The 26,861-nt window shown below is 58.1% G+C and overlaps 1 protein-coding gene across 1 annotated transcript in view; it reads right to left on the bottom strand.

Moving 5' to 3' along the window:
• Positions 1–26,861, bottom strand: part of LOC135825719 (uncharacterized) — a gene marked incomplete in the record, with an annotated part of 167,999 nt that overhangs the window by 112,057 nt on the left and 29,081 nt on the right. The window contains 1 exon segment of the mRNA XM_065338340.1: positions 633–26,489. Coding sequence (XP_065194412.1) covers positions 633–26,489 — 25,857 coding nt within the window.

The following is a 26,861-nucleotide window of genomic DNA, read 5'->3' as shown; positions in this document are numbered from 1 at the left end:
CAACAGGCAGAACAGAACAACAAGGACAATCAAGGCTTGTTTGCTGCTACCTCAAGTGTCATGCTCTCCCAATCATCAGGCAACGTGAGGATGGGGTCACGGTCGACCATGCCGGTATACATGTATTTATGTCAGGAGAGGGTGGGTCTTGTAGCACTGTATAAAAAGCTGTGTGAGAATGTGGAGGCTAGCGGTGTTATTTTAGACAGGAGGCTGTGTGCAGAGTGTGTGGTTGTTGAAGGCAGGGGCTAGCAGTGCAATGTTAGCGCAGAATGTGTGGCTGGTGTGGGCAGGTCAACCGGCACAAAAGTAAGACAAACCAGTTTAATGAACACATAACAAGACAAGCACAACCATGCCAGAATGATGGTGCTGGTGGCGGTGGCTAAGAGGGCAAGAGGAGTCAAACTTGTGTGTGTGTGTGTGTGTGTGTGTGTGTGTGTGTGTGTGTGCACGTGCGTGCGCGCGTGTGTGAGTCTGTGTGTATGCGCGCGCGCGCGCGTGTGTGAGCATGCGTGCATACGTGTGTACGACAGCTGCCTTACACTATCAGTGGGTTAAAACGGATCATACAAGATCAAACAGAGTCCAGAGCATTATCAGAGTCCGAGGGGTCATGAACAATCACTTACACTCGTGCCAGCAGAAACGGGTATAGCTATCACTGGGTTTCCTTGATTGTCGCGAATTGCCGACTGCGTCATGGACAGGAAGGTGTTTACCGTCGTCCTTACAGTCGTACTTTCGGTGGCCAAATCCGAGCGAAGCTTGATCTCGCGGATGTCGTTGGCGTTCAGGGAGAAGGTGACGGTGGTGCCGTCGTTGGTGCTGGTTACGTTCAGCGCGCCCGTCAGGTTGTAGACGGTCACCCCGCTGGTACCGTCCGTACGCGCCTGCAACGCCAGCTCCGTGGGACGCAGCGTCAGGTGATCGACGGGCTCCGAAAAGCTGAGCGTCACCTGCCCGGAGTTCATGTCCAGGCGCTGGAAGCGGGTCAGGACGGGCGAGACGGTGTCATTGGTGAACACGCTCACCTTGACGGCATTGCTCACGGGCCGCGCCTGGATTTGATTGCTGGCCGTGTCAATGATGAACGCGCCCGGGAACGCCAGGAAGCAGTTGTTCACGGACGTGCACAGCGCGCGATCCGCCTTGATCTTGAGCAGGTCGGCGTCGTTCAGTGTGAACGTAACGGTGAGTGAGTTGACGGCCACTTCGGCTCCTTTGTTGCCGGTCAGGTTAAACGAGGCGGTAGCAGCAGCGCTTGCCAGGTTCTGGAGCACGGCCGTCTTTGCTTCAAGACGCGGCGCCTCCACTGGTTCGTCGAAGACCAGTGTAACGACACTGGTGTTCATGTTCAAGTTCCAGCTGACCAGCTTCGGGGCAGTCGTGTCCGGAATCAGGTTGAGAGCGCTCTCCGATTGCCGTCCCACGGTGCCGTTCAGAATGGCAGTAACGTTGTTACCCGCAGTGTCGTCGATCATCGAACCGGTGAAGCGGATGTAACAGTTTACCGCCGTCGGACAGAGTTTCGCGTCGGCCTTGATGAAGTCCGTGTCGTCCTTGGCCAGGAAGAACTTGACCAGGGTGCCGTCGGTGCTGTTCAAGACGGCCTTGTTGAGGTTGCGAACGGTGTTGATGATTTGACTTCCGGTCGAAGCGGCACAGCACCAGTCCTGCAAGTAGATCTGTGTTGCGTCCAAGGTGGCAACATTGACCGTTTCAGAGAAACTGAGCTCGACGAAGCCTTGGTCCAGATCCAAGGTCTGGAACTGCACGAGAGTGGGTGAGCTCGAGTCGGGAGTGAACGGCGTCGCGAATATGCCACTACCGTCCACCTTGGCCTCGATGGCATTTTTAGCCATGTCCTGCACCAGGGTGCTGGGGAAGGTCAACGCGCAGTCCGACTGATTCGAGCAGATGCTGAGACGCTTGATTTCGTTGATATCCGCCGTGTTGAGAGTGATCTGTACCAGCTCCGTGAGTGTGGTAGGAGCGGTGGTCGAGCGAATGTTGTAGCTGACCGCCACCTTTCGAGCATTGTCCTGCAGAGTCAGGTGGGAGAGATTGAGCGTCAGAGCATCGATGACCTCACTGAATGTCAAGTTCATAAGTCCAGAGTCCATGTCCAGAGAGAAGCTGTTCATCTTCGGCTTGGTGGAGTCGGCAGTGATGCCGGCCTTCAGGCTAACCCTGTAACCAATGGTACGGGCGTTGGCCAGGTTGCCAGCGGGATCGATGACAAATCCGGTGCTGTGCCGGAGGTAAGTGTTGCTGGTGTTTGTGGCCAGGTTGCGGAGCTTGCGAATACGATTCATGTCCGCCTCGGTGAGCTCAAAGTTGATAATAGTTCCGGTTCCCGGAGTTATTTTACCCAGCTGAAGGTTAGATACGGACTCTGTGCCGGCTCCTGCAACCTCGCTGCTCTGCAATGTGATGAGGTTGGTCTTGAAGGCGACGGCTGAGGAGTTGACCACTTCGTTGAATGTGAACGACAAGATTCCCGAGTCCAGATCAAACTTGTAGTCGGTGATCTGCGGACCGGAGAAGTCTCCAGTGACGCGCAGCGCGCGTATTGCGTTGAGCGCGTTCCGAGCGGCAATGGGCCGTCCCGCCATGTCGCGAATCATGTCGCTCAAGAAGCTGATGTAAGTATTGGCAATGTTGGTACCGAGCAGGTTCCGGTTCTGCATGCCCAGGAAGTCAGGGTCGCGGATCAGCCGGATCACCACCGTCCCGCCGTTGGCACTCGTGCTATTTGTGCCCGTCGAGAACGTCAGGAAGGACGTGGACGGCAGCGTGTTGCTCTGTGCGTTCTGCACCGTGATGTACGTGGTGCGTATGGTACGCACGTTGACCGGCTCCGAGAAGACGAGCGTCAGCGTTCCGTTGGCGTTGTCGTAGACAAAACTGGACACTTCCGGCGCCGTGGTGTCGGGCGTGAACGTGTTGACTTGCTTGGGCGCGGCGATCTTGTCGATCTCGTTACCCACCATGTCCTTCACTGCGGCGGACAGGATGTTTAGATACGTCGTGGCTTTGCTGACGGCGGTCGACGTGTTCAACTTGATCTTGTCCAAGTCATCGCCGAGACGGGTGAACAAGTCCAGAACGAAAATGTGCGAGTTAGAGGCGGTGGTGATGTTGGTGGTGGTTGTCAGGGGAACGGAGAACGAGGGAGCAGTGGCGTTGTCTGACTGCACGATCAGACCGGTCAGGTTGATGGTACTGCGGTCGATGATCTCGCTGAACGTAATCGACAGAAGGCCCGTGTTGATGTCCAAGTCGTACGATGTCATCGTCGGCTTGATCTTGTCCTCCACCACTAAGGCCGCCTGCTTTGCCGAGGCGGCAGGCAGGGCGGTGAGCGACAGAGAGAACATGTCTTTGACGGTGGTGTTCTGCACGCTGAGATACGTATTGCTCTGCTTGGTGGCCAGCGTGTTCAGTCTCTGAATAGCACGCAGGTCCGCCGTTGTCAGGGTGATCGTCATGGTGGGAGAGTTGACGGTCGTCGGGGTGCCACCCGTCAGCTGATACGACTGATACGACGCGTTGTTGAGCGCGTACAGTGTCAGCGTCTGGACGGAGAGAAGCGAAGCCTGCACGGTCTCACTGAACGTCAGAACGAGAGTGGCCGGCGACACGTTGAGGTTCAGCGTGAAGTTAGACAGCGAGGGAGCGACCGTGTCTGGCGTGTAGCTCAGCACACGCTGACCACTGTTGATGAGCTTGGCGTCAATAGTGTTACCCGCCATGTCACTCACCATACTAACGGCCCAAGACAGGTACGTCGTGATGTTAGACTTGGCCAGCGGGAGCACACCCTTCATGCCGTTCACGTCGGCCGTGCTCAGCCCAACGGTCAGCGTAGTGGAGTTGGCGGTGGAGCGCTGTCCGTTCTGGGTCAGCGTGTACCGCTCCAGAGCCGATCGACTGTCGCCGACGGGCTGGAACGTGAGGCTAGTCGACGCCAGAGACAACGCCTGAACGGTTTCGCTAAACGTCAACGTCAGCAGGCCGGAGTTCATGTTCAGCGAGAAGGACGTCAGCGTGGGCTTGGTGGTGTCGGCGGTGAAGTTCTTCACCTTCAGGGTTTTAGTCGGCACAAAGTTCTTGGCAAAGTCCGCCACCGAGCTGGCTTCGAGTTTGAGGAAGCTGGTAGCATTGTCCACGCCGAGTAGGAAGGACGCACTGAGCGTGTCTAACTGTATCTTGGATAACTTGATGGTGAGGATTCGTCCCAGGCCGCTCTGTGTGACTGCACCACCGCTGAGGGCGAGTGTGCTGGTAGCGGCGGCCAGGGCATTCTGCAGAACTACGCCGGACTGATTGAAGCTGGTGCGGTTGACAGCATCGCTGAACGACAGTGTTACAGTTCCCAGGTTCATGTCCAGATCAAAACTATCCAGTGTTGGTGCCACCGTGTCCAGATCAACACGACTGGCCTTGAGAGCCTTGCCGTTGGTAATGGCGATCACATCCTCGCCTTGCGTGTCGTCAATGGCCGACGCCTGCATTGTCAGGAACGTCGTGTCGGCGTTGCGTGCCAGGTTGGGTTCGCCACGGATACGGAACAGGTCCGACGCGGAGATGGTAACCCGGATGACAAACCCGTCGGCTGACGCGGTGCGTGTGGACGTGGTCAGAGTGATTCTCTTCGTACTGGTCTTGGCATCCTGAATGGTCACGCTGGCAGCGTCGAACGTCGACGCTTTCACCACGTCACTGAACGTCAGATTCATGACACCAGTCTGAATGTCCAGTGTGAATGCGTTCAGCGACGCTCGTGTGTTATCGGCAGAGTGAGCTGTGGGTTTCAGGCAGGGCACGGCCGCGAGGAAGTTGCCGGCGAGATCACGGACGGTGCTCGCGGCAATCTGCAGGTAGCTGTTGTTCACGTTGGTGGCAAAGTTAGCGTCCTGCTTCAGACGAACGATGTCGTCCGCGTCCAGAGCAATGGTGAGCACGCGCGTGCCGTTAGGGGGATTTCCCACCAGCGAGCCGTTAGTTAGCGTGTAGCTAGCGTTCGAGGTGCAGTTGTGCCGCAGGCTGAAGCGCTTGAAGTCGAGCGGTGAGGTGAGAACGGGCTCGCTGAACGTGATGACGATGCGATCCGCAACCAGGTTGAGCTGGTAGCTTGTCACCGTCGGGGCCTGTGTATCTCCGGTGTAGTTCCGTACCTGCAGAGCCTGTGCAATGGCACGCACCTTGCTCTCCAGGCCGGCTACGGACAAGTCTCTCACAACGCCGGTGTCCAGACCTAAACGTGTGCTGGCCTGGCTCTTGGCAATGTTGGTGGCCTTCAGTCCCTGCAGGTCGACAGCGGTCAGACGCACGACTATCGAGAGGCCGTTAGCAGACGTGGTCGTCCCACCGGTGAGTCGGTACTGCTGCGTTGCCGTGGGGACGGCGTCGACCAGGATGATGCCCGACGCATTCAGACTGGACGCCCGGACGGGCTCGTTCCACGTTATGGTCAGCGTTCCGAGATTGATGTTGATGTCGTACGAAGTGAGGTCCGGTCCCTGGTTATCATCGACAAACGTGCCGACAATGAGACCCGGGTAGCCTGAACCAGTGGCCTTCATCGGATTGCCGAGAATGTCCTGAACGAGTGTAGAGTCAGCGGTGAGGTAGCAGTTGCTGCGACGGGAGCACAGGTCCGGCAGCGCTTTGATCTTGTCCAGATCGGCCGTGGTCAGGTTGAAGGTGATGTTGTTGGCGTTTTCGACGGTGATGCGTGCCCCGCCGGTGAGTTTGAACGAGTTTGTCGGCGATTCGAACAGATCCTGCAGAGTGATTGCCCCGGGATTGAACGTCGCAGCGCGTACGGCTTCGGAGAAGGCCACCTGCAGTTGCCCCAGCTGAAGGTCCAGCTTGGTGAAGCCGCGGATGGTCAGCGCGGGACTGGTGGTGTCGTTGGTGAATGTCGTGATCGGCAAGGCAACCGCCGGCAGAACGGGCTGCACCTGAAGTCCGACCATGTCACGTATGGCGTCGGCAGAGAACGATACAAAGCAAATGCCGATGTGCAGGCACACACCTCGCCGCTTCAGCTCATCGCGGTCGATACCGGCCAGGGTGATTGCCACATTGGCCGAGTTGCCATGACGAACTACGCTCCCGGTGGTCAGGTTGTACGCTCCGGTGAGCGTCCTGTTAGTCTGGAGGGTGATGAGTCCCACGCGGATCTTGCTTACGTCCGCGGTCTCCGAGAGACGCAGCGTCAAGATTCCCGTATTGCGGTTGAAGTCGATACTGGTGATGTTTGGCCGTGTGGAGTCGCGAGTAAACGACGTCACATTCAGACCGTTCGTCTTCAAGCGCGGGTTGATGAAGTTGCCAGTGACGTCCTGGATGGCGGTCGTCGAGGCAACAAGATACGCCGACGAGCCCGAGTCTGCCAGCTGCGGAATAGCTTTGATGCCGTCCAGATCGGCACGGATCAAGGTGAAGTCGAGGACGGTGGAATCTTTGGTGGTGGTAACCACTGCGCCGGTCAGGGTGTAGTTCCTGCCTCCGGAAATCTGGGACTGGAGCGTGAGCTGCTTGGGATCAAATGACTTGTAGTTCACCACCTCGGTGAAGTAAAGCTTGACAGTTCCAGTGTCCGTGTTGAGGTCCCAGCGAGTCAGATTCGGCCGCAGAGCGTCCGCAATGAATGTGGTGACCACGGTAGCATTGGAGTCCGGGATGGCGTCGGCATTGTTCGACGCAGAGTCCTGGACGAAGCCACGCGACGCCGAGAGGAAAGTGTTCGAGGGACCGGTGGCCAGCGTGGCGGCCTGACGCAGTCTAACAAGGTCGGACTTGATGAGAGTAAACGTGACAGTGGAGCCCAGTGTCACAGCACTTGTTGTCGAGGCGTTCACCGACAGGAAGGCCGTGATGGTGGCCTTCGCCGACTGGATCACCAGGCGGCCGGGCTGAATGTTGTCGGTGCGCACGTTCTCGTTCATTGTCAAGATCAACAGCCCATCATCCAAGTCCAGGGTGTACTGCGATATGCGAGGAGGGATGAGGTCTACCGATGACGTCACTGCTTGCAGCGCACCATCGGCGCCGACAGGCAATAGAGCATTGTTGAATGCATCGCGCCCAGCAGCGGCCTGGACCGACAGGTAGGACGTGTCCCGCGTCTGATACAGCTTCGGCAGGTCCCTGACACTGGTCAGGTCGGTGTTGTTGATGGTGAGTTCCAGCACGGTCTCGGACGCCTGTCGCACTGTTCCGTTGATCTTCAGTCGGTGAGCAGTGGTCGGTGCCGTATTGTTCTTCACAGGCTGAAGTGTGAAGTGAGTAGACACCAGGCTGGTGGAGCTAACAAACTCAGAGAACGTCAGACTCAGCAGCAGCGGAGGCAGATTGCCGGCCATTCGCACGCTGAACGAGTTCAGAGTCGGCGCAATCGTGTCGGTGACGAAGCCCGATGCAATCGTGCCATTCGTGCCGCTGACAGGGGCTACGAGACGATCAGACATGTCCTTGATCAGGCTATCAGTGAACGACACGTACGTGTTAGCGGTGGACGTAGCCAGGTCCGTCTTGGACTTGATGAAGTTCAGGTCTGCGGCAAGAAGCCGGAACTTGAGCGTGGGTCCGTTTGTCGAGTTGATCACTCCACCGGTCAGCTGCCTGAAGGAACCAGCCGACACGTTGGTGTTCGTCTGTACGGTGAGAGCGCGCGCGTTTAGCGTTGACGCCTTGATGGACTCGCTGAAGGAGAGTTCAATCGTGCCGGCATTCATATCCAGGGTGTAGTTGAGCACCCGGGGGGCCACTTGATCCAACACGTAGTTAGTGACGTGGAGGCTAGTGGTGTCGGTAATGGCCTTAAGTGCGTTCCTGTTCATATCCCGGACGAGGTTAGACCGTGCCGACAGATATGTGTTGGGTGAGCCGGTAGCCAGCGCAGTGTTGATCTTGATGGCATCAATGTCAGCCTTCGTCAACGTCAGACCAAGCACATTGATGTTGCTTAGCGAACCTTGTCCGCCGGTAACGTTGAACGTCGACAGCGAGGGGCCGAAATTCGATTTGAATCTCAGCGCGGTCGGGTCGAGGGACGAAGCCAGTACGGTTTCGGAGAACGTCAGTGACAGCCGGCTGGTGCCCGGATTGAACTCGAACTCGATGAGCTCAGGGCTAGTGGTGTCGGGAGTGTGACTGAACGCCTGCACGGCAGCGCTGTCTGGGATGGCGTCGATGGCGACGTTGTTCATGTCGCGGACGGCATTGGCCAGTAGCGTGACATACGTGTTGGACGTGTTGGTTGCCAGGGACAACAGGGTTTTGATTGGGTTCAAGTCCGTGCTGTTCATGGTGACGTTCACTACCGTACTGTTTACCGTGGTCACGGCGCCTGCCAGCAGCAGACGTGATGTGATCGGTGCAGTGCGTCCAGACTGAATGCGGATCTTGGACACGTCGAGGCTGCTTGCGCGTACCGTCTCGTCAAATGTCAAGGAGAGGACGCCAGAGTCCATATCCAGCGTCACGTTGGCTAGCTTTGGCTTAGTACTGTCAGGGAGATGACCCACACTGGGCATACCGGAGCGAGCTATCACAGGGTTAGATCGCATGTCGTTAATCATGCGGCTCGTGAACGTCAGGAAGGTGTCGGCTTGCGACGTGCCCAGGCGTATCATGGCCGTCAGTCGGTTCAGATCGGCCTGCGTGAACTTAAGGCTGAAGGTCACGCCGGTTACCGAGGGTGTTGGCGTACCGCCAGTTAGCTTGATGGACTGGAAGCCGGTTGCACCGCTCGCGTTGGCATTTTGAACGGTGATTTCCTGCGCCTTCAGCGACGTAATGTCGACGGCCTCGCTAAACCGAAGGGTCAGCGTCTCCGCCTGAAGGCTGATGTTGAACGCCACCAGTGTAGGCGACACGGTATCATCGGTGAAGGACACGGCGCGCAGCGCACGTCTCGGCACAATGGCGTTAACTGACTGTCTCACAAGATCGTCAATAAGCTGTCCTGCTATGGTGATGTAGCAGTTAGTCAGGGCTGTGCACAGACCGGAACGCTGCTTGATCTCGTTCAAATCCGTCGCCGGAATATCCACATTGATGACGTAGCCGTCCGTCGACGTAGTACTCCCAGATTTCAGTTTGTAGACGTTTGCCGTGCCGTTCTGGGCCGATTTGTCCTGCAGCGTGATGAACGTCGCTTGCAGCGAACTGGCCGAAACGACATCGTTGAACGTCAGAGACAACACGGACGTATTCAGGTTGAACGTGAAGTTGGTCAGCGCCGGCGGAGACATGTCTTCCACGAACGTGACAACCCTGCGGCCGGCAACTACCTGCACAGCGGTTACGTTATTGCCTGCCATGTCGCGAACAGCGCCCGCCTGGAGAGTAAGGTAGCTATTGTTCCGTTCCGTGGCCAGCGATTTCAAAAGCTTGATGGTGGTGATGTCAGCCTGCAGAAGTGCGACCTGGAGCTCCTTACGAAGCACCGTGTCAAAGTCCGTGACGGTGCCACCGGTCAGAGTGGCGCTTTGCGTTGCCGTGCCGTTGCTAAGGGTGCTCTGCAGCGTTATCTTGGTGACGTCGAACGTGGCGCGATCCATCGGCTCGCTGAACTGGATGCGCAGAGTGCCCGCGTTCATAGACAGATGTGAGAATGACTGCACGCTAGGTGCTACGTTGTCCGCAGTGAACGTCTTGGCGGCGACGGGCTGAGTGAAGTTGATCTTCAGATTGCTCATGTCAGTGATCAGAGCAGTCGTGAAGCGCAGAAAGCTGGTGGCTTGGCTGGCAAACAGCGCCGCGTTGGCCTTGATCGCCTCGAGATCGCTGGCCGGGCTGAGCGTGATGGAGATGACCAGGCCGTTGACGGTGCTGATTGTCTGTGCACTAATGACCTGGTGTGTTTGCGGGCCAGTACCCGCGCTGCTTATCAACGTGAGATCAGTGACGGTCATTGGCAGCTTGACTGGCTCGTCGAAGCTCATCGTCAGAAGGCCCGAGTTCATGTTCACGTCAAAGCCGGTCATCAACGGTGCCGTCTGGTCCGCGACAAAACTCTGAGCCGTGGCACCGTTGGTGATGGCAGTCAGCGGGTTTGCAGCCTTGTCTCGGATGAACGTGCTCGGCAACGTGATCAGGCACGAAACGGCCGCTTCACAGAGACCGGCGACGAGCTTAACTCCATCTAGATCCGTCTTGGTGAGTTGAATCAGCACCTGGGTGCCGTCCGCTGATGTGGTGGTCCCACCGGTTAAGTTGTAATGCGAAATGGCTAGCGTGGTGCCCGGTACTCTCTGCAGCCGAATCTGATCGTACGCTATCGTCGTCACATCCATTGTCTCGCTGAAATTCAGAAGGATGGAGCCGGTCGATAGGTCAAAGCGGACAAAGCTGACGAGTGTCGGCACGTTTGTGTCGTTCGTGAACGTGCGTATTGCCTTAGCGGCGGTGATGAGGATTGCGTTGACTCGGTTGCCCGCATTATCGCTCGCCATTGTGTTGGGGAACGACACGTGACAGTTGGTGGCGCTGGTGCACAGCGCCAGACGGTAGAGGTTGTTGCGATCGGTCGTCGAGAGAGTGATGACGACGTTGTCCCTGTGAGTGGTACGGTTCAATGTGCTCGAGTTGGTTAGCTGCAGGGATACAAGAGACGAAGTACGCGATGCCTGGAGGCGAATCTTGGACACGTCCAACGTCTGAGAGTTGATGGTTTCGTCAAACGCTAGAGTCACCGTCCCAGCAGTCAAGCTGACGTCGAAGTTGCTGAGTGTAGGAGAGAGGGCGTCGGCTGTGTACAGCGTTACGCGCTTCGCCGATGTGCTCGCCGATGCAGCGATGCCGCGGCCTGCATTGTCGGAAATGAACGTAGCTCCGTACACGGCGAACGTGGTCTCGTTGCTAACAGCAACGCCAGTCTGCGCCTTCAGGCTGTTGATGTTGGAGTCGAGTAGGGTGACAGTGAGAGTTAGCCCTGCATTGCTTGCCACGACGGGTGATACAAAGCCAGTAAAGGTGACTGCTGCTCCGCCAGTTGCCGTGGCTTGTAGGCTCAGCGCGGCCATATTCAGACTGCTGGAGTTCACAAATTCACTGAACGTGAGCAGAAGGCGAGACGGCTTTCCCGAGATGTCCAGGTCGAAGCGCTCCAACACAGGTAGCCCAGTGTCGACGGTGTGGCCCGACGCACCGATCACCTGGTCCGTCGTGACAATGCGAGCGGTCGTGTCTGTAATCGACTGGGCCAGGAACGCCAGGAACGTGTTAGCCTGGCCTGTTCCCACCGTCGGCTTGGACTTCAACTCGTTGAGAGCAACCGATCCCAGTCGTATCACGATGGTTGAAGTGTTGGCAGATGCACTCGTGCTGGTGCCCGTCTTCAGCGACACGACGTCCGCTGCTGCTGAGGCCGTGGCCGACGCGCGGATCTGAATGCGCGGGAACACGAGCGAGGCAGTACGGACGGATTCGTCGAACGTGACCGTGAGCGTGCCGGCGTTCACGTCAAGCGTGAAGTTCTGCAGCACGGGCGGTGTGGTGTCAGGCGTGTAGCGTTCGCTGAGTACACCCGCCGTGTGCGCGTCGCTCTCGCGCCCAGCCATGTCCGACACGGCTCCGGCCGCGTTGAACCTCAGATAGGAGTTTGAGCGGAGCGTGGCCAGGTTGTCGTTGGACTTGAGAGAGTTGGCGTCGGCGGTCGACATGGTTACGACGATGGACGCGGCGTTTCCAGCACTGACTGTCGACGTGGACAGCGTGTGCGAGCTGCCTCCGGCTGACGTGCTCTGGATCGTGAGGCGATTCATCACCAGAGACGTGCTGTTGACAACCTCCGAGAAGTTCAGTCGCATGCTCGCAGCGCCGTCCATGTCCAACGTCCAGCTCAGCAGTCGCGGCTTGAGCAGATCGGCAGAGAACGAGGCAGCACGACGAGGGGTAGCCGTGGTTACCGCCTGCACTGCCAGACCCTGCATGTCTTTGAACGCCGCGCTGGTGAAGCTCAAATACGACGTGTTCTGCGCTGAGAACAGACCAGAGAGCAGCTGCAAGGAGACGACATCGGCTGCGCTCAGCGTGACGGTGATGGAGGTGGCGTCCGTAGTGGACTTTACACCTCCGGTCAGTTTGAGCAGTGTGGCGGAGCCGGGCGCCGCGATCAGCGTGATCTCCGTGACAACGGCCTCGGACACGTCGACCGTCTCGTCAAAGACCAGAGTGAGTCGCGCCGTGTTCATGTCGACGGAGAAGGAGCTGAGCGACGGTCGCGTGGCGTCTGCGGTGAACTGAGCGGCAACAATGGCCAGAGCGTTGTCAAGGGAGACGGGAGTGACGGCATTGCCGTTCATGTCTTTCACAGTTGCGTTGGTAACGGAGATGAAGGATGAGGCAGAGCTGACGGCGAGAGAACTTATGGCCTTGATGGCGTTGACGTCCGTGGCAAGCATGGTTACTGTAACGCTGCGGCCATTCACAGCCGACACGGTCTGATTGCCGGTTAGCGTGCGTCGCTGTGTGCTGGCCGCGTTACTAGCGTACGGCTGCAGAGTGACACCGGTCAGGTCTAGCGATGACACGAGGACAGGTTCATCAAACGTCAGCACCAGTTGAGAGGTATTCATGTTCAGCGTCCAGGCGCTCAGCTTGGGTGCGGTGGTATCCCCGGTGACGGTAACAGCTTGCTTGGCAGAGCTGCTGAGGATTGCCGTCAGGTTGTTAGCGGCTAGATCACGAACGCCGTGCGCATCAATGGCTATGTATGTGTTGGCTGGCGAGGTCGCCAGGCCGGCAAGCAGCTTGATTGCGTCAACATCGGTCGTTGCCATGGTAATGGTTACCGTGGTGCCGTCGACGCTACGCGTGCTAGTGCCGCCTGTGAGACGCCGCGACTGAGCCGATGATGTCATCGTGCTCTGCAGTGTGATGGCGGTGATGTTAACGGTTGCTGGGTCGATAGTGTCACTGAACGTCAGCACAAGCGATGGCGTGCCGTCCATATCCAGCGTGAAGTTGCTAAGCGACACGGTGACGTTATCGGCAAGGAACGTCGCAGCCTGGAGTGCGTTGCCGTTGGTGATCGGTAGCACATTGACGCCGTAGATGTCCTTGAGTGCTTCGGCGGACAGCGTCAACCAGGTGTTTGCACGGGACGTTGCCAGAGCCGATACGGACTTCAAGCGGAGAAGATCGGCGGCAGCAATGTTGACTATGATGGTTTGACTGTCCGGGGACGAGGACTTGCTCAGCTGGCTCAGAACCAGGGTCTTTCCGGCGCTCGCCGTGCGGCCATCTTGAATGGTGATGCCGCTGCCGAGGAGCGTGGAGGGCCGCACGACGTCCGAGAACGTCATCGTGAGCAGCGAGTTGTGCATGTCGATCGTGAACGACGTCAGACTAGCGGCCGTGGTGTCGTTGACATGTCCCTGGCGACTCTGGCGTGCCGAGAACGCGCTGGCGCTGACACCAGCGGCATCCTTGACGGAGCCAGCGGAGAGCGACAGGAACGTGTTACTGGTGTTGGTCGCCAGTTGATTGTTACGCTTGATGGCAGCGACGTCAGCAGTGGACAAACGAATCGAGACAGTGCTGGAGATGGCAGTTGTCTGCACGACACTGGTGCTGCTGATAACGTGCGAGATGGACGACGTTGTGTTGGCCGAGGACAGGATTCGGATGGCGCCGCGCACAATGGTGGCAGGGTCGACGGGCTCATCGTACGTGAGCGTAAGCGTGTCAGTGGCCAAGTTTAGCAGGAAATCGTTCAGGTTGGGAGCCGTGCTGTCGGGAGTGAACGTGTTCACGGCGAGAGCGGCAGCGTCCGTAACCTCGGTGACGCCCACGGCATTGGTGTCGTACGCCGAGTTGGGAGCCATGCGCAGGAACGCATTGCTGGCATTGGACGCAAACGCGGCACGCTTGATGGCGTTGAGGTCCACGATGGACAGATCAATACGCACAGTGGAGCTGTTCACGGCCACCACTGTCCCTCCCGTCAACGTGTAGGAGATAGAGGCGGAGCGCTTGTTCTGCACCGTGAAGCCAGTCGTACGCACAGCAGTGGAGAGAACGGGCTCGGAGAAGTGAAGAGTTACGGAGCCGTTGCCGTTCATGGTCAGGTCGAAGCGGTCCAGCTTCGGTGGCGTGGTATCGGCACGGAAAGTCTTCACCAAGACACCTGGACTGCCGTCGACAACGGCCACGTTACCAAGGTTACTCTGATCTCGCACCAATGCCGACGTTGCGGTGACGTAGCACGTGGGACGTGACACACACACAGACGTGTTCGCCTTCAGGCGTATGAGATCATCGGCCGTCAGGGTGAACGTGACGTTCGTCGAGGCGTTGCCGGACACGGAGCCCCCGCTCAGCGTAATCTTGGCTGTTGGGAACTCGAAGAAGTCCTGGAACGTCAGCGCGCGTGGATTGAAGCTTGAGAGATTGACGGCCTCGTCGAAGATGAGCACGACCTCGCCGCTGATCAGGTTGATGCTGTCGAAGGCAATCAGCTTCGGCCCGGTGCGATCGCCGGTGTGCGTTACCTGGACGGCTTGCCCGTTGGCCAGCGGTTGCACCGACAGACCGGACATGTCGCGGATCAGAGCACTGCTGAAGAGAACGTAGCAGTTTGCCGATGACGTGCACAGCTGCGAGTCGGCCTTGATGGCGTTGGCGTCGGTAGTGGACAACGTCACAGTGACCTGGGCGCCGTTAGCGGTTGAAGCGTTGCTACCGCTAGTCAGTACGTAGCTGCTAATGCGGCGACTTGTGAAGTCCTGTAGAGTAAGGGCGGTGGCAGCGAAAGTCGAAACATTGACCGTCTCCGAGAAGTTCAATACCAGCAGCAGAGTGTTGAGATCGAACGACGCAGAAAGCAGCGTAGGTCGAGCGGAGTCGTTGGTGAAGCGAGACGAGGGCAGTGCGCTCGACGTGGGAATGCGTTGCACATCATTACCGTCCATGTCGCTAAGGAGAGCGCCGGTCACACTGAGGAACGTCGTGGCGTTGGAGACGGCCAGACGTGACAGCTGGAGTACGGCATTGTGATCCGCTTCCGTCAGGACAAACACGATGGACGAGGAATTGGTTGTTGTGGTGATGTTTCCGCCCGTGAGCGTGTGCGACTGTGTACCGGTGCCAGCCGTGCGGCTACTCTGTATGGTTACCGTGCCGACTGGCGCAAACGTGTTGACGTTCATCGTCTCGCTGAACTGCAGCGTGAACGTTGCCGTGGCGATGTTAAGCTCAAAACTGGTCAAACGCGGACGCTGTGCGTCGGGCACATAGGTGGTTGCCTGCTTCGCGCTGGTTGCGGCGATAATAGCTGCTTCGTTGTCGGCAAGATCCAGCACCGTGGCTCTGGATTGGAGTGATATGAATGTATTACGCAGGTTGGTGGCAAGCTGCGTGAGCACTTTGATTGCGTTGACGTCCGCCACTCCCAGGCTGACCAATAGCTGCTTGTTGTCCGTAGCAACCGCGGCGATGGTGCTGGCCGAGGTCAGCGTGCGGCTGACGGCATCGCTAGTGTTGGTACTCTGCAGGGTTACCTTGGTTACGTTGCCCGTGGCCGGCTTGATGGCCTCGGGGAACGTCAAGCGCAGCTGATTCGTGTTCAGGTCCAGGGAGAAAGCGCTGAGCGTGGGCGGTGTGAGGTCGGCAGTGTTGCTAGTTGGCGTGGTGTTGGTCGATGCCTGCAAGCCGTTGCTGGCCTGGTCCTGCACGGCATCCGCTGCAATGCTCAGCAGTGTGTTAGCAACGCTGGTAGCTACTGGCGGGCGGGCACGCAGAGCACGCAAGTCCGCGGCAAGAACCGTCACGACAACACTATCACTGGCCGGCGCCTTGGAGAAGGAACCGCCCGTGAGGGCGTAGGGCTGGACGGAGGGAGCGGCGAGGCTCACAAACGACACGTTGAGAGTGTTGAGATCGACGACTTCGGAGAAGGTCAGCGTGATCTGCAGCACGGTGGCGGGGCTCATACGCAGTGAGTACGCAGTCAGCGTGGGCTTGACGCCATCACCTGTGTACGCCTGAGCGTCCAGGAGAGTGCGGGCGAGTGCTAGGTTACCGTTGGTGTCGGTAGCGCCGCCAGCGGTCATGCTGAGAATCGTGGAGGCTTGTGTGCTGGCCAGCGACTTGGCTGAGTGAATCCTGACCAGATCCGCTTTGCCAATGCTCACCACAATCACGTTGGAGTCTGCGGTACTCTTCACAGTCGATGCTGTCGTCAGGACAACAGTTGCCGTGGGCGATGTGCGGCTATCTTGCAACGTGAACGAGGACACATTGACTGAGCGGAAGCGAACAGCTTCGCTAAAGGTCAGTGTCAGCTCATTGGTGGTGAGACTCAGCGAGAAGTTGGACAGCGTCGGGTTGGTGGTGTCGACTGTGAAATTGCGTACCTGCGTGGCGTTGGAGAAGGGTATTGCCGAGATCCCGTTGCCCTGCATGTCAGCAATGGCTGCGTTGGTGAGCTGCAGATAAGTGTTGCTTCTGTTCGTCAGTAGATCTGTGCGTGTCTTGATGCGATCCAGATCTGTTGTGAGGAAGTTGGCAGTGAAGCTGGTGGCCTCGCGGGCAGTTGTCGTCCCACCGGTCAACGCCAGTGCAATCACGCCCATCCCTGTTGATGAAGCTTGGAATTGCATCTTGGACATGTCCAACGTCAGCGCATCCATCATCTCGTTGAACTCGAAGAAGACAGTACCCAACGATAGGTCCACGTCATAGTTCACTAGCCTGGGTCGTGTCGAGTCGGCCTTGAAGGTGTCGGCAAGGCGGCCGCTCGTCATGGCGACCAGAGACTGGGCACTCATGTCGCTAACGGCAGCGGAGCCGAGACGCAGGAACGCGGTGCTGGTGTTGCGGGCTAGCGTCCTGTCCGACTTGATGCTGTTCTGATCGGCCTGCGAGAGTGTGATCACTATCTGATTGCTGTTCAGTGTGGAGACCACACCGCCAGTCAAGCGGTGTGCACCGCTCAACGCTGTGATGGAAGTAGTGGCAGTACCGAGCAGGACAAACTCTCGAGGCTTCACCGAGCTAGCGTTCACCGTCTCCGTGTAGCGTGTCGTCAGTCGCCCGGTGTTCATGTCCAGGTCGAAGAACTCCAGTTGCGGCGAGCGGCTATCGAGAATGTGACTCGACGCGCGCAGCGCCTTCGTGCGGTTGTAGACGACCACGGGATTGGCGGCCATGTCCGCGATGGCGTCCTTCGTGAACGAGAGGAACGTGGTGTTGCGACTGACGCCAAAGTCCGTGAACTGCTTGATGAAGTTCAGGTCGGCGGTGTCGAGGGTGATGGCAAAGATGGTGGACGGTGCGGTTGTGTTCAGGGTTCCACCGGTCAGCGTTCTACTGCGTGTTCCCGTCACCTCGGCGTTCTGCAGTGTGAACTCGGTGGCCTTGACCGTGGCAGTGTTGACGGTTTCGCTCATTTCAATAGTCAACACTCCAGTGGCGATGTCAAAGGTGAACGCACGCATCACCGGCGATGTAGCGTCGGGCGTGAAGCGAGAGGTTTGCTTGCCGTCCGTGCCGGTCACTGCAATCATGTTCTGACTAGCCACGTCGCGTATCGTGTCGGCAGCGGCGCTAAGGAATACGTTAGCGGTGTCCGTGGCCAGGCCGGTGCGCGCCTTGATGGCATTCTGGTCGTTAACGCTGAGCGCTATGGTGATGACATAACCATCGGCAGAGCTGCTCGTCGAGTCCTTCAGGGTGTAGGTGCTGGCGCTCACGTTGCCAAACCTGCTGCTCTGAAGCCGTAGCTTGGCCACGTCCAGCGTGGTCCGCGACATGACGTCATCAAACGTCAGCACTAGCTGATTTGTTTGCAGGTCCAGCGTGTAGTTGAGCAGTTTTGGCGAGGTGGTGTCAGGAGTGAAGCCGCCAGAGATGGCAACGGCGGTGGCTTGAGAAGCCGTGCTACTCACGTCCTGGTACGCGCCCAAGCCCAGAGCCACAAACGTGTTGGTGGCAAGAGTGGCCAAAGTGGGTGCCAGTTTCAAACTAGCCACATCGGCCGCGGCGAGCTTGAACGTGACGTCGCGAAGATCGTTGGTAGCGGTTACGGCCGATCCAGCTGTCAGGTTCACACGCACTCCTCCCGCTGCCGTCGACTGGAGTGTTATACGCGTGAAGTTGATGGAGGCGAGGTCCGTCTTCATTGGCTCGTCGAAACGCAACGTGAGTGTCTCCGCGTTCATGTCAAGCTGCACCAGCTCCTGGAGAACGGGACGGATGGTATCGGGAATGACTCGGACGGCTTTAAGTGCGTTGTCTCCGTCTGTGCGGTTACGGACGGCGTTTCCTGCCGTGTCCGACACGAACGTGCTGGGAAACACGAGGAACGTCGTGTCCACGGTGGTGGCCAGCTGCAACTGTGCCTTGATTTTGATCAGGTCTGGCGTGTTGATTATGGGCAAGACGACGCTGGAGGCCTGCGCGGTTGCACCAGACGTAGCGGTGAGCTTGTAGAACACGGTGCGGGTAGCTGCATTCTGCACAATGAGGTCGCTAGAGCTCAGAGTGCTTATGGACACGGGCTCGCTAAACACGAGGGTGAAGCGGCTACTGTTCAGGTCCAACGTGAACGAGTCGAGCGTAGGCCTTGTCAAGTCCTTGACGAAATCTGCAGGCGAGTCCTTGGGCGCGTGTGTGGCCGTATTCACAACAGCTGTCACAGCATTGCCGGCTGTGTCACGAATAAACGACGCGGTGAAGCGCACGTAGCAGTTTCCTGCGGTCGCGCATAGGGCTGTATTGGCTTTGATGGTGTCCAGGTCAGATTTAGTCAAGTTCAATGTCACAATCAACGAATCACTTGAGGTGACTGCAGTAGTTGCGGCCAACGTAATGTTGGTGGTCAGTGTCGCATCGTCAGTAAACCAGTTCTGCAGGGTCAGTGAACCAGGCCGTGCATCGGTCACACGCACAGGTTCATTGAAACTCAGCTGCATCGTGCCAGCATCCAGGTCGAAGCGGGTAAAAGCGACCATCTGCGGGCCAGTCTGGTCGGGGGTGAAGTTCCCCACACGGACCGCCTGCCCGTCAATAAGACCCGAGATTGTGTTGCCAGCGGTGTCCCTGAACGCATTGGCGGTGTAGCGGAGATGACACGTGGACGCGTTAGCACACACTGGCTGTATACGCAGACGATTGTAGTCGGCGGTTGCCAGGGTGTAATTGACGGTGCGCACTGCCAGCGTGGGGTTGCCGGTGGCCGTGAAGACGAGACCGGCCGAGACAGAGCGCGTGAAGTCCTGCAACGTCACCTGGCTTAGCTGGATGGCGGTGACGTCGATCGCTTCGCTGAACGACAGCACAAAGTGTCCGGCATCAACGTCCAAATCCCACTGCGTCAGCGTCGGCTTGGTCGTGTCCGCCGTGAACCCGCCATTTCCAAGAGCTGAGCTTGTCGGAACCTCGCGAAGCCGATTGCCGACGAAATCCTGAATGGTGGTCGGCGCGGCGGTCAGGAACATGTTGGAAGCGTTGGTTGCTAGGTTACGCCGCGCGTTGATGGCGTCGAGATCGCTGGCGCCGATGGTAACCGTGACGACGGTGCGCGTGGTGCGCACGGCGGTGCTGGCTGCGGTGAACGTCATGAACTGTGTCGTTGTGCCACCGGCGGTGACTCTAGTTTGAGCGCTCTGCAGACCCAGACCAGTGATCTGGAAGCGGGCAAAGTCGACGGTTTCGGTAAACGTGATCACCAGAGTGGCGCCGTCCATATCCAGTGTGTAGTTGCGTACGGTGGGCGCTGAGAGATCTTGCGTGAAGTTGGTGACACGCGTGGCATTCTGAGCGCTAGCCGCTAGCAGCTTGTTGCCGGCCATGTCGCGAATAGTGTCCTCCGTGTACGCCAGGTACGTATTGCTGGAGTTCGTTGCCAATGACGACAGATCGCGGATGGAGTTGAAATCCGTCGTGCCAATCGCCAAGGTGATGGTGCTGGCGTCGGCTGTGGCAGCTGGGCCAGCGGTGGACGAGGTGAGGCGGAACGAGGACGTCGACTGGTTGGCAGCGTTGTGAAGCACCAGACCGCTGATGTTCATGGTGGAAGCATCGACGGGTTCCGAGAATGTCAGTTCTACGTCGCCAGTGGCACCGACCAGGGTAAACCCGGCCAAGCTCGGTCGCACTAGATCAGACCGGTAGGTGTCCGCTCGGCGTACGGCCGTCAGCGCTTGCAGCGCGTTAGCGTGCATGTCCGAGATGAAGCTGGCAGTCAAGTTAAGATAGGTGGTGTCCTGGGAGATGGCAAGTCGTTGCTCCAGCTTGATGGCGTTTAGCACGGCCAGAGACAGAGCCAGCACTACGGATTTGGCATTCGTAGATCCGGCTACTGCTGTGCTGCCGACCAGAGATTGCGGTAGCGTCTGGTCGGACAAACTGACACGTGCCGCGGCCGCGCTCAGGCTTGAGACGCGCACGACTTCGTCAAAGTTAAGCGTCACCGTACCGGCGTTCATGTCAAACGTGTACGTCAGCAGTTTCGGGGAGACGGAGTCGGCGGTGAAGTTACGAACTCGCACGCCTGTGGTGACTGCCTGCAGCGGTCGTCCAGCGATGTCACTCACCAGGTCCGCCGTCAGTGTGACGTAGGTGGTGTTAGCTGCCGACACAAGGTTGTCAATAGCCGCTAGGGCATCGACATCCGACGAGGCCAGGGTCAGGGTGACGATGGTGGAGGATACCGTTGATGGTGTACCCGCTTTCAATTGATAGGTTTTGCCACCGCCAGTTCTGGCTCCATCGAGGAAGGTAACGGCTGTCGCTTTCAAATCACCCGACTTCACCGTTTCGCTGAAAGTGAACACAACCTGAGCTGCGGTCATGTTCACGTCAAAGCTGACGAGTCGCGGAGTTGACACATCACCTGTGTAGGTAGTTACAAGAAGGGCACGAGTTGCCGGAATGGCACGAGACGGGTTGTTGTGAGCGTCTCGCACCATTCCCGACACGGCGGCCAGGTATGTCGTGGCGTTGCTCGTTGCCAGGGCAGTGGTTGCCTTGACAGCATTCAAATCCGTGGTGCTGAGCGTCACGTTGAGAACGGTGCCGGAAGCTGACGACACGGCACTGCCACTGGTCAGGCGGTAGGTTTCGCGTGCCAAGCGCGTGGAATCTGACGTTGTCTGTAGGGTTAGTGCAGTGATGTTGAACGTGGAAGCCACCACGCTCTCGCTGAACGTTATCAGCAGATTGCCGGAGTTGACGTCCAGTGAAAAGCTCGTCACGGACGGCCCGGTGGTTTCCTTGGTGAACGAAGACGCTTGCACGGGGCCAACGGAGCGCAGTTGATTGCCAAACAGATCGCGGACGGTGTCATTGGTGAGCGAGGCGAAGGAATTGTTCAGCGCCGTGTACAAACCTGTTTTGGTGTTGAGCAAGTTGAGATCCGTCGTGGACAGAGTGAGCGTGATGGAACGACCGTCGGCGGAGCGCGTCGGCGTACCTCCCGTGACGTTGAGTGTTTCGTTAGCCACAGTCGAGGCGGTGCTGCCGAACAGACGAACGTTTGCCGGTTTGAACGAGGCCAGAGTGACCGGCTCGCTGAAGGTGAACGTGAGCGAGCTCGACACGAGGTTCACGGTGAAGTTGCCGAGCGTTGGTGCGGAGATGTCGCCGACATAGGCGACCGCTCCCTTGCCCTTTCCGTCGGTGATCGCCAGCACGTCCAGGCCCTGCAGGTCGTCCACGGCGTGTGCGCCCATCGTCAGGAAACTGCTGGCAGCGGAGCGCGCCACCGTGCCCGCAGACTTGATGCTGAGAAGATCGGCGGGGGAGAGATTGACAACGAGGACGTAGCCATTGGGGCTGGTCGTGGTGCTGGATGTGGTGAGAGTTGCACTGTTACCGGCTACCGCGTCCACGCCACTCTGGATGGTAATGGCGGTGGCGGTGAACGTGGAGGCGTTGACCACGTCAGTGAACGTCAGGTTCAGCTGTCCGATCTCGACGTTAAGGGAGAAGTTAGCGAGCGATGCGCGCGTGCTGTCGGCAGTCACGGCCGCAGCCTGCTTGTTGACGACTGCGGCGCTGTTCTGAGCAGCAACGTCCTTAGTAGCACCGGTTGGCATGGTGAGGAGAGTGTTGGCCGTGGTAGTGCCAAAGTTAGAGTTCTGCTTGATCACGCCGATGTCCACCTCGAGCAGTTGTAGTGTGTTTGAGACGGATGGCTGCGTGGAGGTGAAAGTACCTCCGGTCAGCTGTACTTGTGATGCAGAGCCAGCAGTGGATGAACGGAGCGTGATGAAAGAAACATTGAAAGTTTGCCAGTTGATGGGCTCGTTGAAGGTCAGAGTCATCTCGTTGTTGTTGGTGTTGAGACGGAAGGCGGTCAGCGTGGGAGAGGTTACGTCTGCAATGACAGTAACCGCCTGCAGTGCTTGTCCGTCGGTGATAGCACTCACTTTGTTCCTGGCCAAGCCCATATCCACCGCCGCCTGGTCCGTCATTCTCAAGAACGTGTTTGAGCGATTGCTGGCAAACGCTCTCTCCTTGAGGGCGTTGGCGTCAGCAGTGGTCAGGCTGACATTGACGACAAAGAGTCCGTCGGACGGTGGGAGCGTTCCTCCCGTCAAAGCGTACTCGAGTAGTCCGCCTAGCGACGTCTGAGCACTCTGCAAGGTGATCTGCGTCAGGTCGATACGAGATGAGCGCACGCCTTCAGAAAAGGTCAACAACAGACGCACCGCGTTCAAGTCCAGTGTGAAGTTGGACAGTGTGGGAGCGTCTACGTCAGCCGTGAATTTCTGCACCAGCAGGCTAGTTGTTTCACCGGTCACGATGGCACGGCTGGGATTGCCAGCGAGATCCGAGACGACTCCGGCCTCGGCAGTCAGATAGCAGGTAGCTCGGTGGGCGCACAGGGTCTCAATTCGCTGCACGCTGTACAGGTCGGCGGTGAGCATCTTCACGGTGATGCGATCGGAGTTCACCTGCGACGCGGTACCACCCGTCAGGTTCAGAGACGTGATCGGCTCGGAGAACAGAGTCTGAAGGCGAAGCTTCCGCACGTCAAACGTGCTGGCGTTGACAATCTCGCTGAAGCTCAGTATCAACTCGCCGGTGCGGAGGTTGAACTCGGCAAACGCGGTGATACGTGGTGCGCCGGTGTCCTGGGTTGCGCGGGATGCGACCAGACCGGATCCGTCTGCTCGTGTTGGCACGGAGATGCTGCCCATGTCTCTAGCAAACGCCGCCGTGTACACTGCAAAGCAGTTTGCGGTGCTGGTGCAAAGCCCGAGGGTCTTGATCTGATTGCTGTCGGCTGCGCTGAGCGTGATTGTGTAGTTTGCTGAGTTGGTGGTGGCCGTGAATTTGGTGGTGAGTGTGCGAGAGTGTGTCACCTTGGTGGCTGCGTCTTGAACGGTGAACTCCGAGAGAGTCAGCGACGTTCCGTTGATGGTCTCGTTGAAGCTGAGAACGAGAGTGTTAGTGCTGAGGTTGATCTCCCAGCGGACTAGCTCCGGTGTGGTCGAGTCGCCAGTGTACGGCGACGCAATCAGGGCGTTCTCGGCACGGATACGAGTGGCAAGGTTGCCATGGACGTCCGTAGCCGCGTCCGTTCCCATGACGAGATACGTTGTCAGCTGGCTTACCGCCAGGTTGGGCAGCGCTGCGATGGCATTCTTGTCAGCTTCCGTCAGCGTGAAAGATATTACTCGGCCGTTTGCGGTCGACGGGCTCCTGGAGCCAGTGAGGCGATAGGATGCCGACGGCTCGGCTGACTGTTGGTTCTGGATCGTTAGCTGAGCGGGGAGGAACGTCGATGCATTCATGATCTCGGAGAAGTTCAACTCCACCTTCAGCGTGGCAAGGTTGAAGCTCCAGCTGACAAGTGTCGGCTGAGTACGATCGCGGATGTACGTGGTCACTTTCAATGCCTTGGATACTAGCACCGCCTCGATCGCATTCTGAACGGTGTCCTGAACGGAAGCAGCGGAAAACGACAGGTATGTAGTGTCGGCGCCGGTTGCTAGGGAAGTAGATGTCGATAGGCTTTCGAAATTGGCTGTCGTCAGGGTTACCACAATGACACGACCGCTGATGGGAGAACTGGTAACTATGCTGGCACTGCTTAGAGTCAGCGAGGTGGCGGACGATGTCTCCGTACTTTGAATTGTGAGTAAGGAGACGTTCATAGAGCTGGTGGTTACATTCTCGTTGAAGGTGAGCAGTAGCTGTCGTCCATCCAGGTCGAGAGTGTACGTCGATAGCAGCGGCGGTGTGAGATCGGCCGTGTGTGCGGTTGGTTGTACGTCAGTAGCGACTTGCACTCCCACGCCAGCCATGTCCTGAATGGACGCCGACGTCAGTGAGAGGAAGCTGCTCGCGAGCGTCTCGAACAGTCCACGTTTGCCTCGGATCAACAGCAAGTCTGCCGAGTTGACGTTCAACGTTAGCGTTCTGCTGAAGCCACCGGTAAGCGATGTGGCGGTGAGTTTCTGCGACGAACGGCCAGCCTGCGTGGCATTGCCTGAGGCAAACGTGACGGTGGTGGCGTCGAAGGACGAAGCGTTCATGATCTCGGAGAAGACCAGCGACAAGCGGAGCACCGCGGGCGTGCTGCTCCTCACCATGGAAACGGTGTAGGACACGAGACGAGGCACGCCCGCGTCCTTCGTGAAGCTCCTGGCCAGTAGCGGCGTTGTCAGCACGTCGATGGCGTTGCTGGCCGTGTCGTTGACCATGTCGGCAATGTGCGACAGGGCCGTTGTGGTGTTCGACGTCGCCAGAACGGAGAAGGCTTTGATTCGGTCCACGTCCGCCGTGAGCAGGGTGATAGTGATGATGCGTGCGTTTGCCGTGGAAACAGTTCCGCCCGCAAGGCGCACGACCTGCGTTGCTGATGTTGCCGCCTCCTGAAGCGTGATGTAGGAGGCGTTCAAAGAGGCGGCCAGAACCACTTCGTTGAACGTCAGCGAGAGAACGTTTGTGTCCAGGTCGAGCGCAAAGCTGGACAGGGACGGCTTGATGGCGTCCTTGGTGAGCAGGCGCACATCCTTGGCGTTTGTGGTCGGTATGACGACGACGGCGAGGCTGGAATAGTCCTGCACGGCCGTGGCTGTCATTGACAGGAACGTGTTCAGTTGTGTGGTAGCCAGAAGAGTGTTTCGCTTGATGTCATCCAGCACGGCGTCGGCCAGTTTCATGGTGATGATATCACGGCTCGCCGACGTTCTAGACACAGTGGACGCTGTCAGGGCCACAGACACTCCACCGGCACCCTTCTGGCTCTGGATGGAGATCTGCGCAAAGTTGAACTTGCCGGTGTCCACGCTCTCTGAGAACTCCAGGGTTAGAGTACCGCTGCCCGTGTCCACGTCAAACGCGTTCAGACTGGGCGGTGTGGTGTCGCTGGAGAACACCGAAGCCTGCGTCGCAAGCGTTGCCGTGGCGATGCCGTTCTTAGCCTGGTCGGCGATAGCCCCGGCGGCCAGGGAGACGAACGTGTTTGCAGTGCTAGTGCCTAGCGCCGTGTTTGCCTTGATGCGGTTAAGATCGGCAGCACTGAGGGTCAGAGTGACACTCGTGCTCGGCACGGTGCTGATATTCGTCGACGGCGACAAGCTGACGCGATCGGTTGCCGTGGCAGCGCTGGATACATTCTGAACATTGACGCTGGTGATGATGAGAGAGGTGGCGTTGACGACCTCGTCAAACACCAGTACCAGAACTCCAGAGTCCAAGTCGAAGGTGACGTTGGTGAGTACGGGACGCTGCACGTCTATATGATGTAGACGCGCTGGCACCGCCTGTGTTCTGGGTACAGCCTTGACCGGCGTGCCCGCCATATCGGTGATCAAACCGCTCGTGAACGACATGTAGGAGTTGCTCTCGTTGGTGGCGATGCTCGTGTTGCCCTTCAGGAAATCAACATCAGCAGAGAGAAGCGGCATTGTGAGGCTGGTAGCGGAGTCCGTCTGCGTCGGGGTACCTCCCGCGAGCGTTCTCGACACAGTGGACGCGGCCGCTGTCTGTGCGTTCTGCAGAGTGATGGTGGTGGGTACGTACTTTGTCAGGTCCACAATCTCGTTGAACGTCAGCGACAGCAGCCCCGTGGAGATGTTCACGGTCCAGGATTGCAGCTCAGGCGGGGTGGTGTCGTTGGTGAACGCGCGCACCTGCAGAGCGTCGCTGGAGACCACCGACTGCACGATCCTGCCCGCCACGTCGCTCGCAAGATTCGACGTGAAGGAGAGGAAGGAGGTGAGTCGCGACGTGGCCAGTGTTCGCAGCTTCTTCACCGAGTTGAGGTCGGATGCCGATAGTGTGAATGTGACGGTGTACGCTGGCGTGCCGCTGCTCGTGCCCGACGTGAGCGTGAAGCTGTTCGTCGTCACGGCCGCCGTCCTGTTGGACTGCAGCGTGATGTGCGCCGCGCTGAAGCCGCTTGTCTGCATGACGTCATCGAAGACCATGGTGATGTCACCGGTGTTCATGTTGATATCCCAGTTGAGTAGCCTTGGTCGTGTCACGTCGCCGTTGTACACTTGCGCCTATTGACACACACACATACATGATTCGGAACACAAACAACAAGGTTGTGAACACAGGGGGGGGGGGGGGAGGAAAAGAGGAAAGGATGAAGAGAGGAAGGGAGGAAGGGAGGGAGGAAGGGAGGAAGGGATGAAGGGAGGAAGGGAGGAGGGGAGGAAGGGAGGAAAAGAGAATAGTGGGAGATGGAATGGAAGGCAGGTGCCCGCATACAACATGTCGTTTACGCGAGGAAAGCATTAACCATTCACACAGACAAGCAATACAACACGGAAAGCCGAGCAATACAAGGATGAATATTTGCACAAAACCCTGTCCCCCACTCATGCTATATCAGCAGGGTGCAGTGCTTGTCCAAGGTCCGTACATTCCCC

Source organism: Sycon ciliatum, chromosome 10 (genome assembly GCF_964019385.1).
Source record: "Sycon ciliatum chromosome 10, ocSycCili1.1, whole genome shotgun sequence".
In the NCBI taxonomy this organism is placed as follows: Eukaryota; Metazoa; Porifera; class Calcarea; order Leucosolenida; family Sycettidae; genus Sycon; species Sycon ciliatum.
This window is presented reverse-complemented; position numbering and strand designations above follow the sequence as displayed.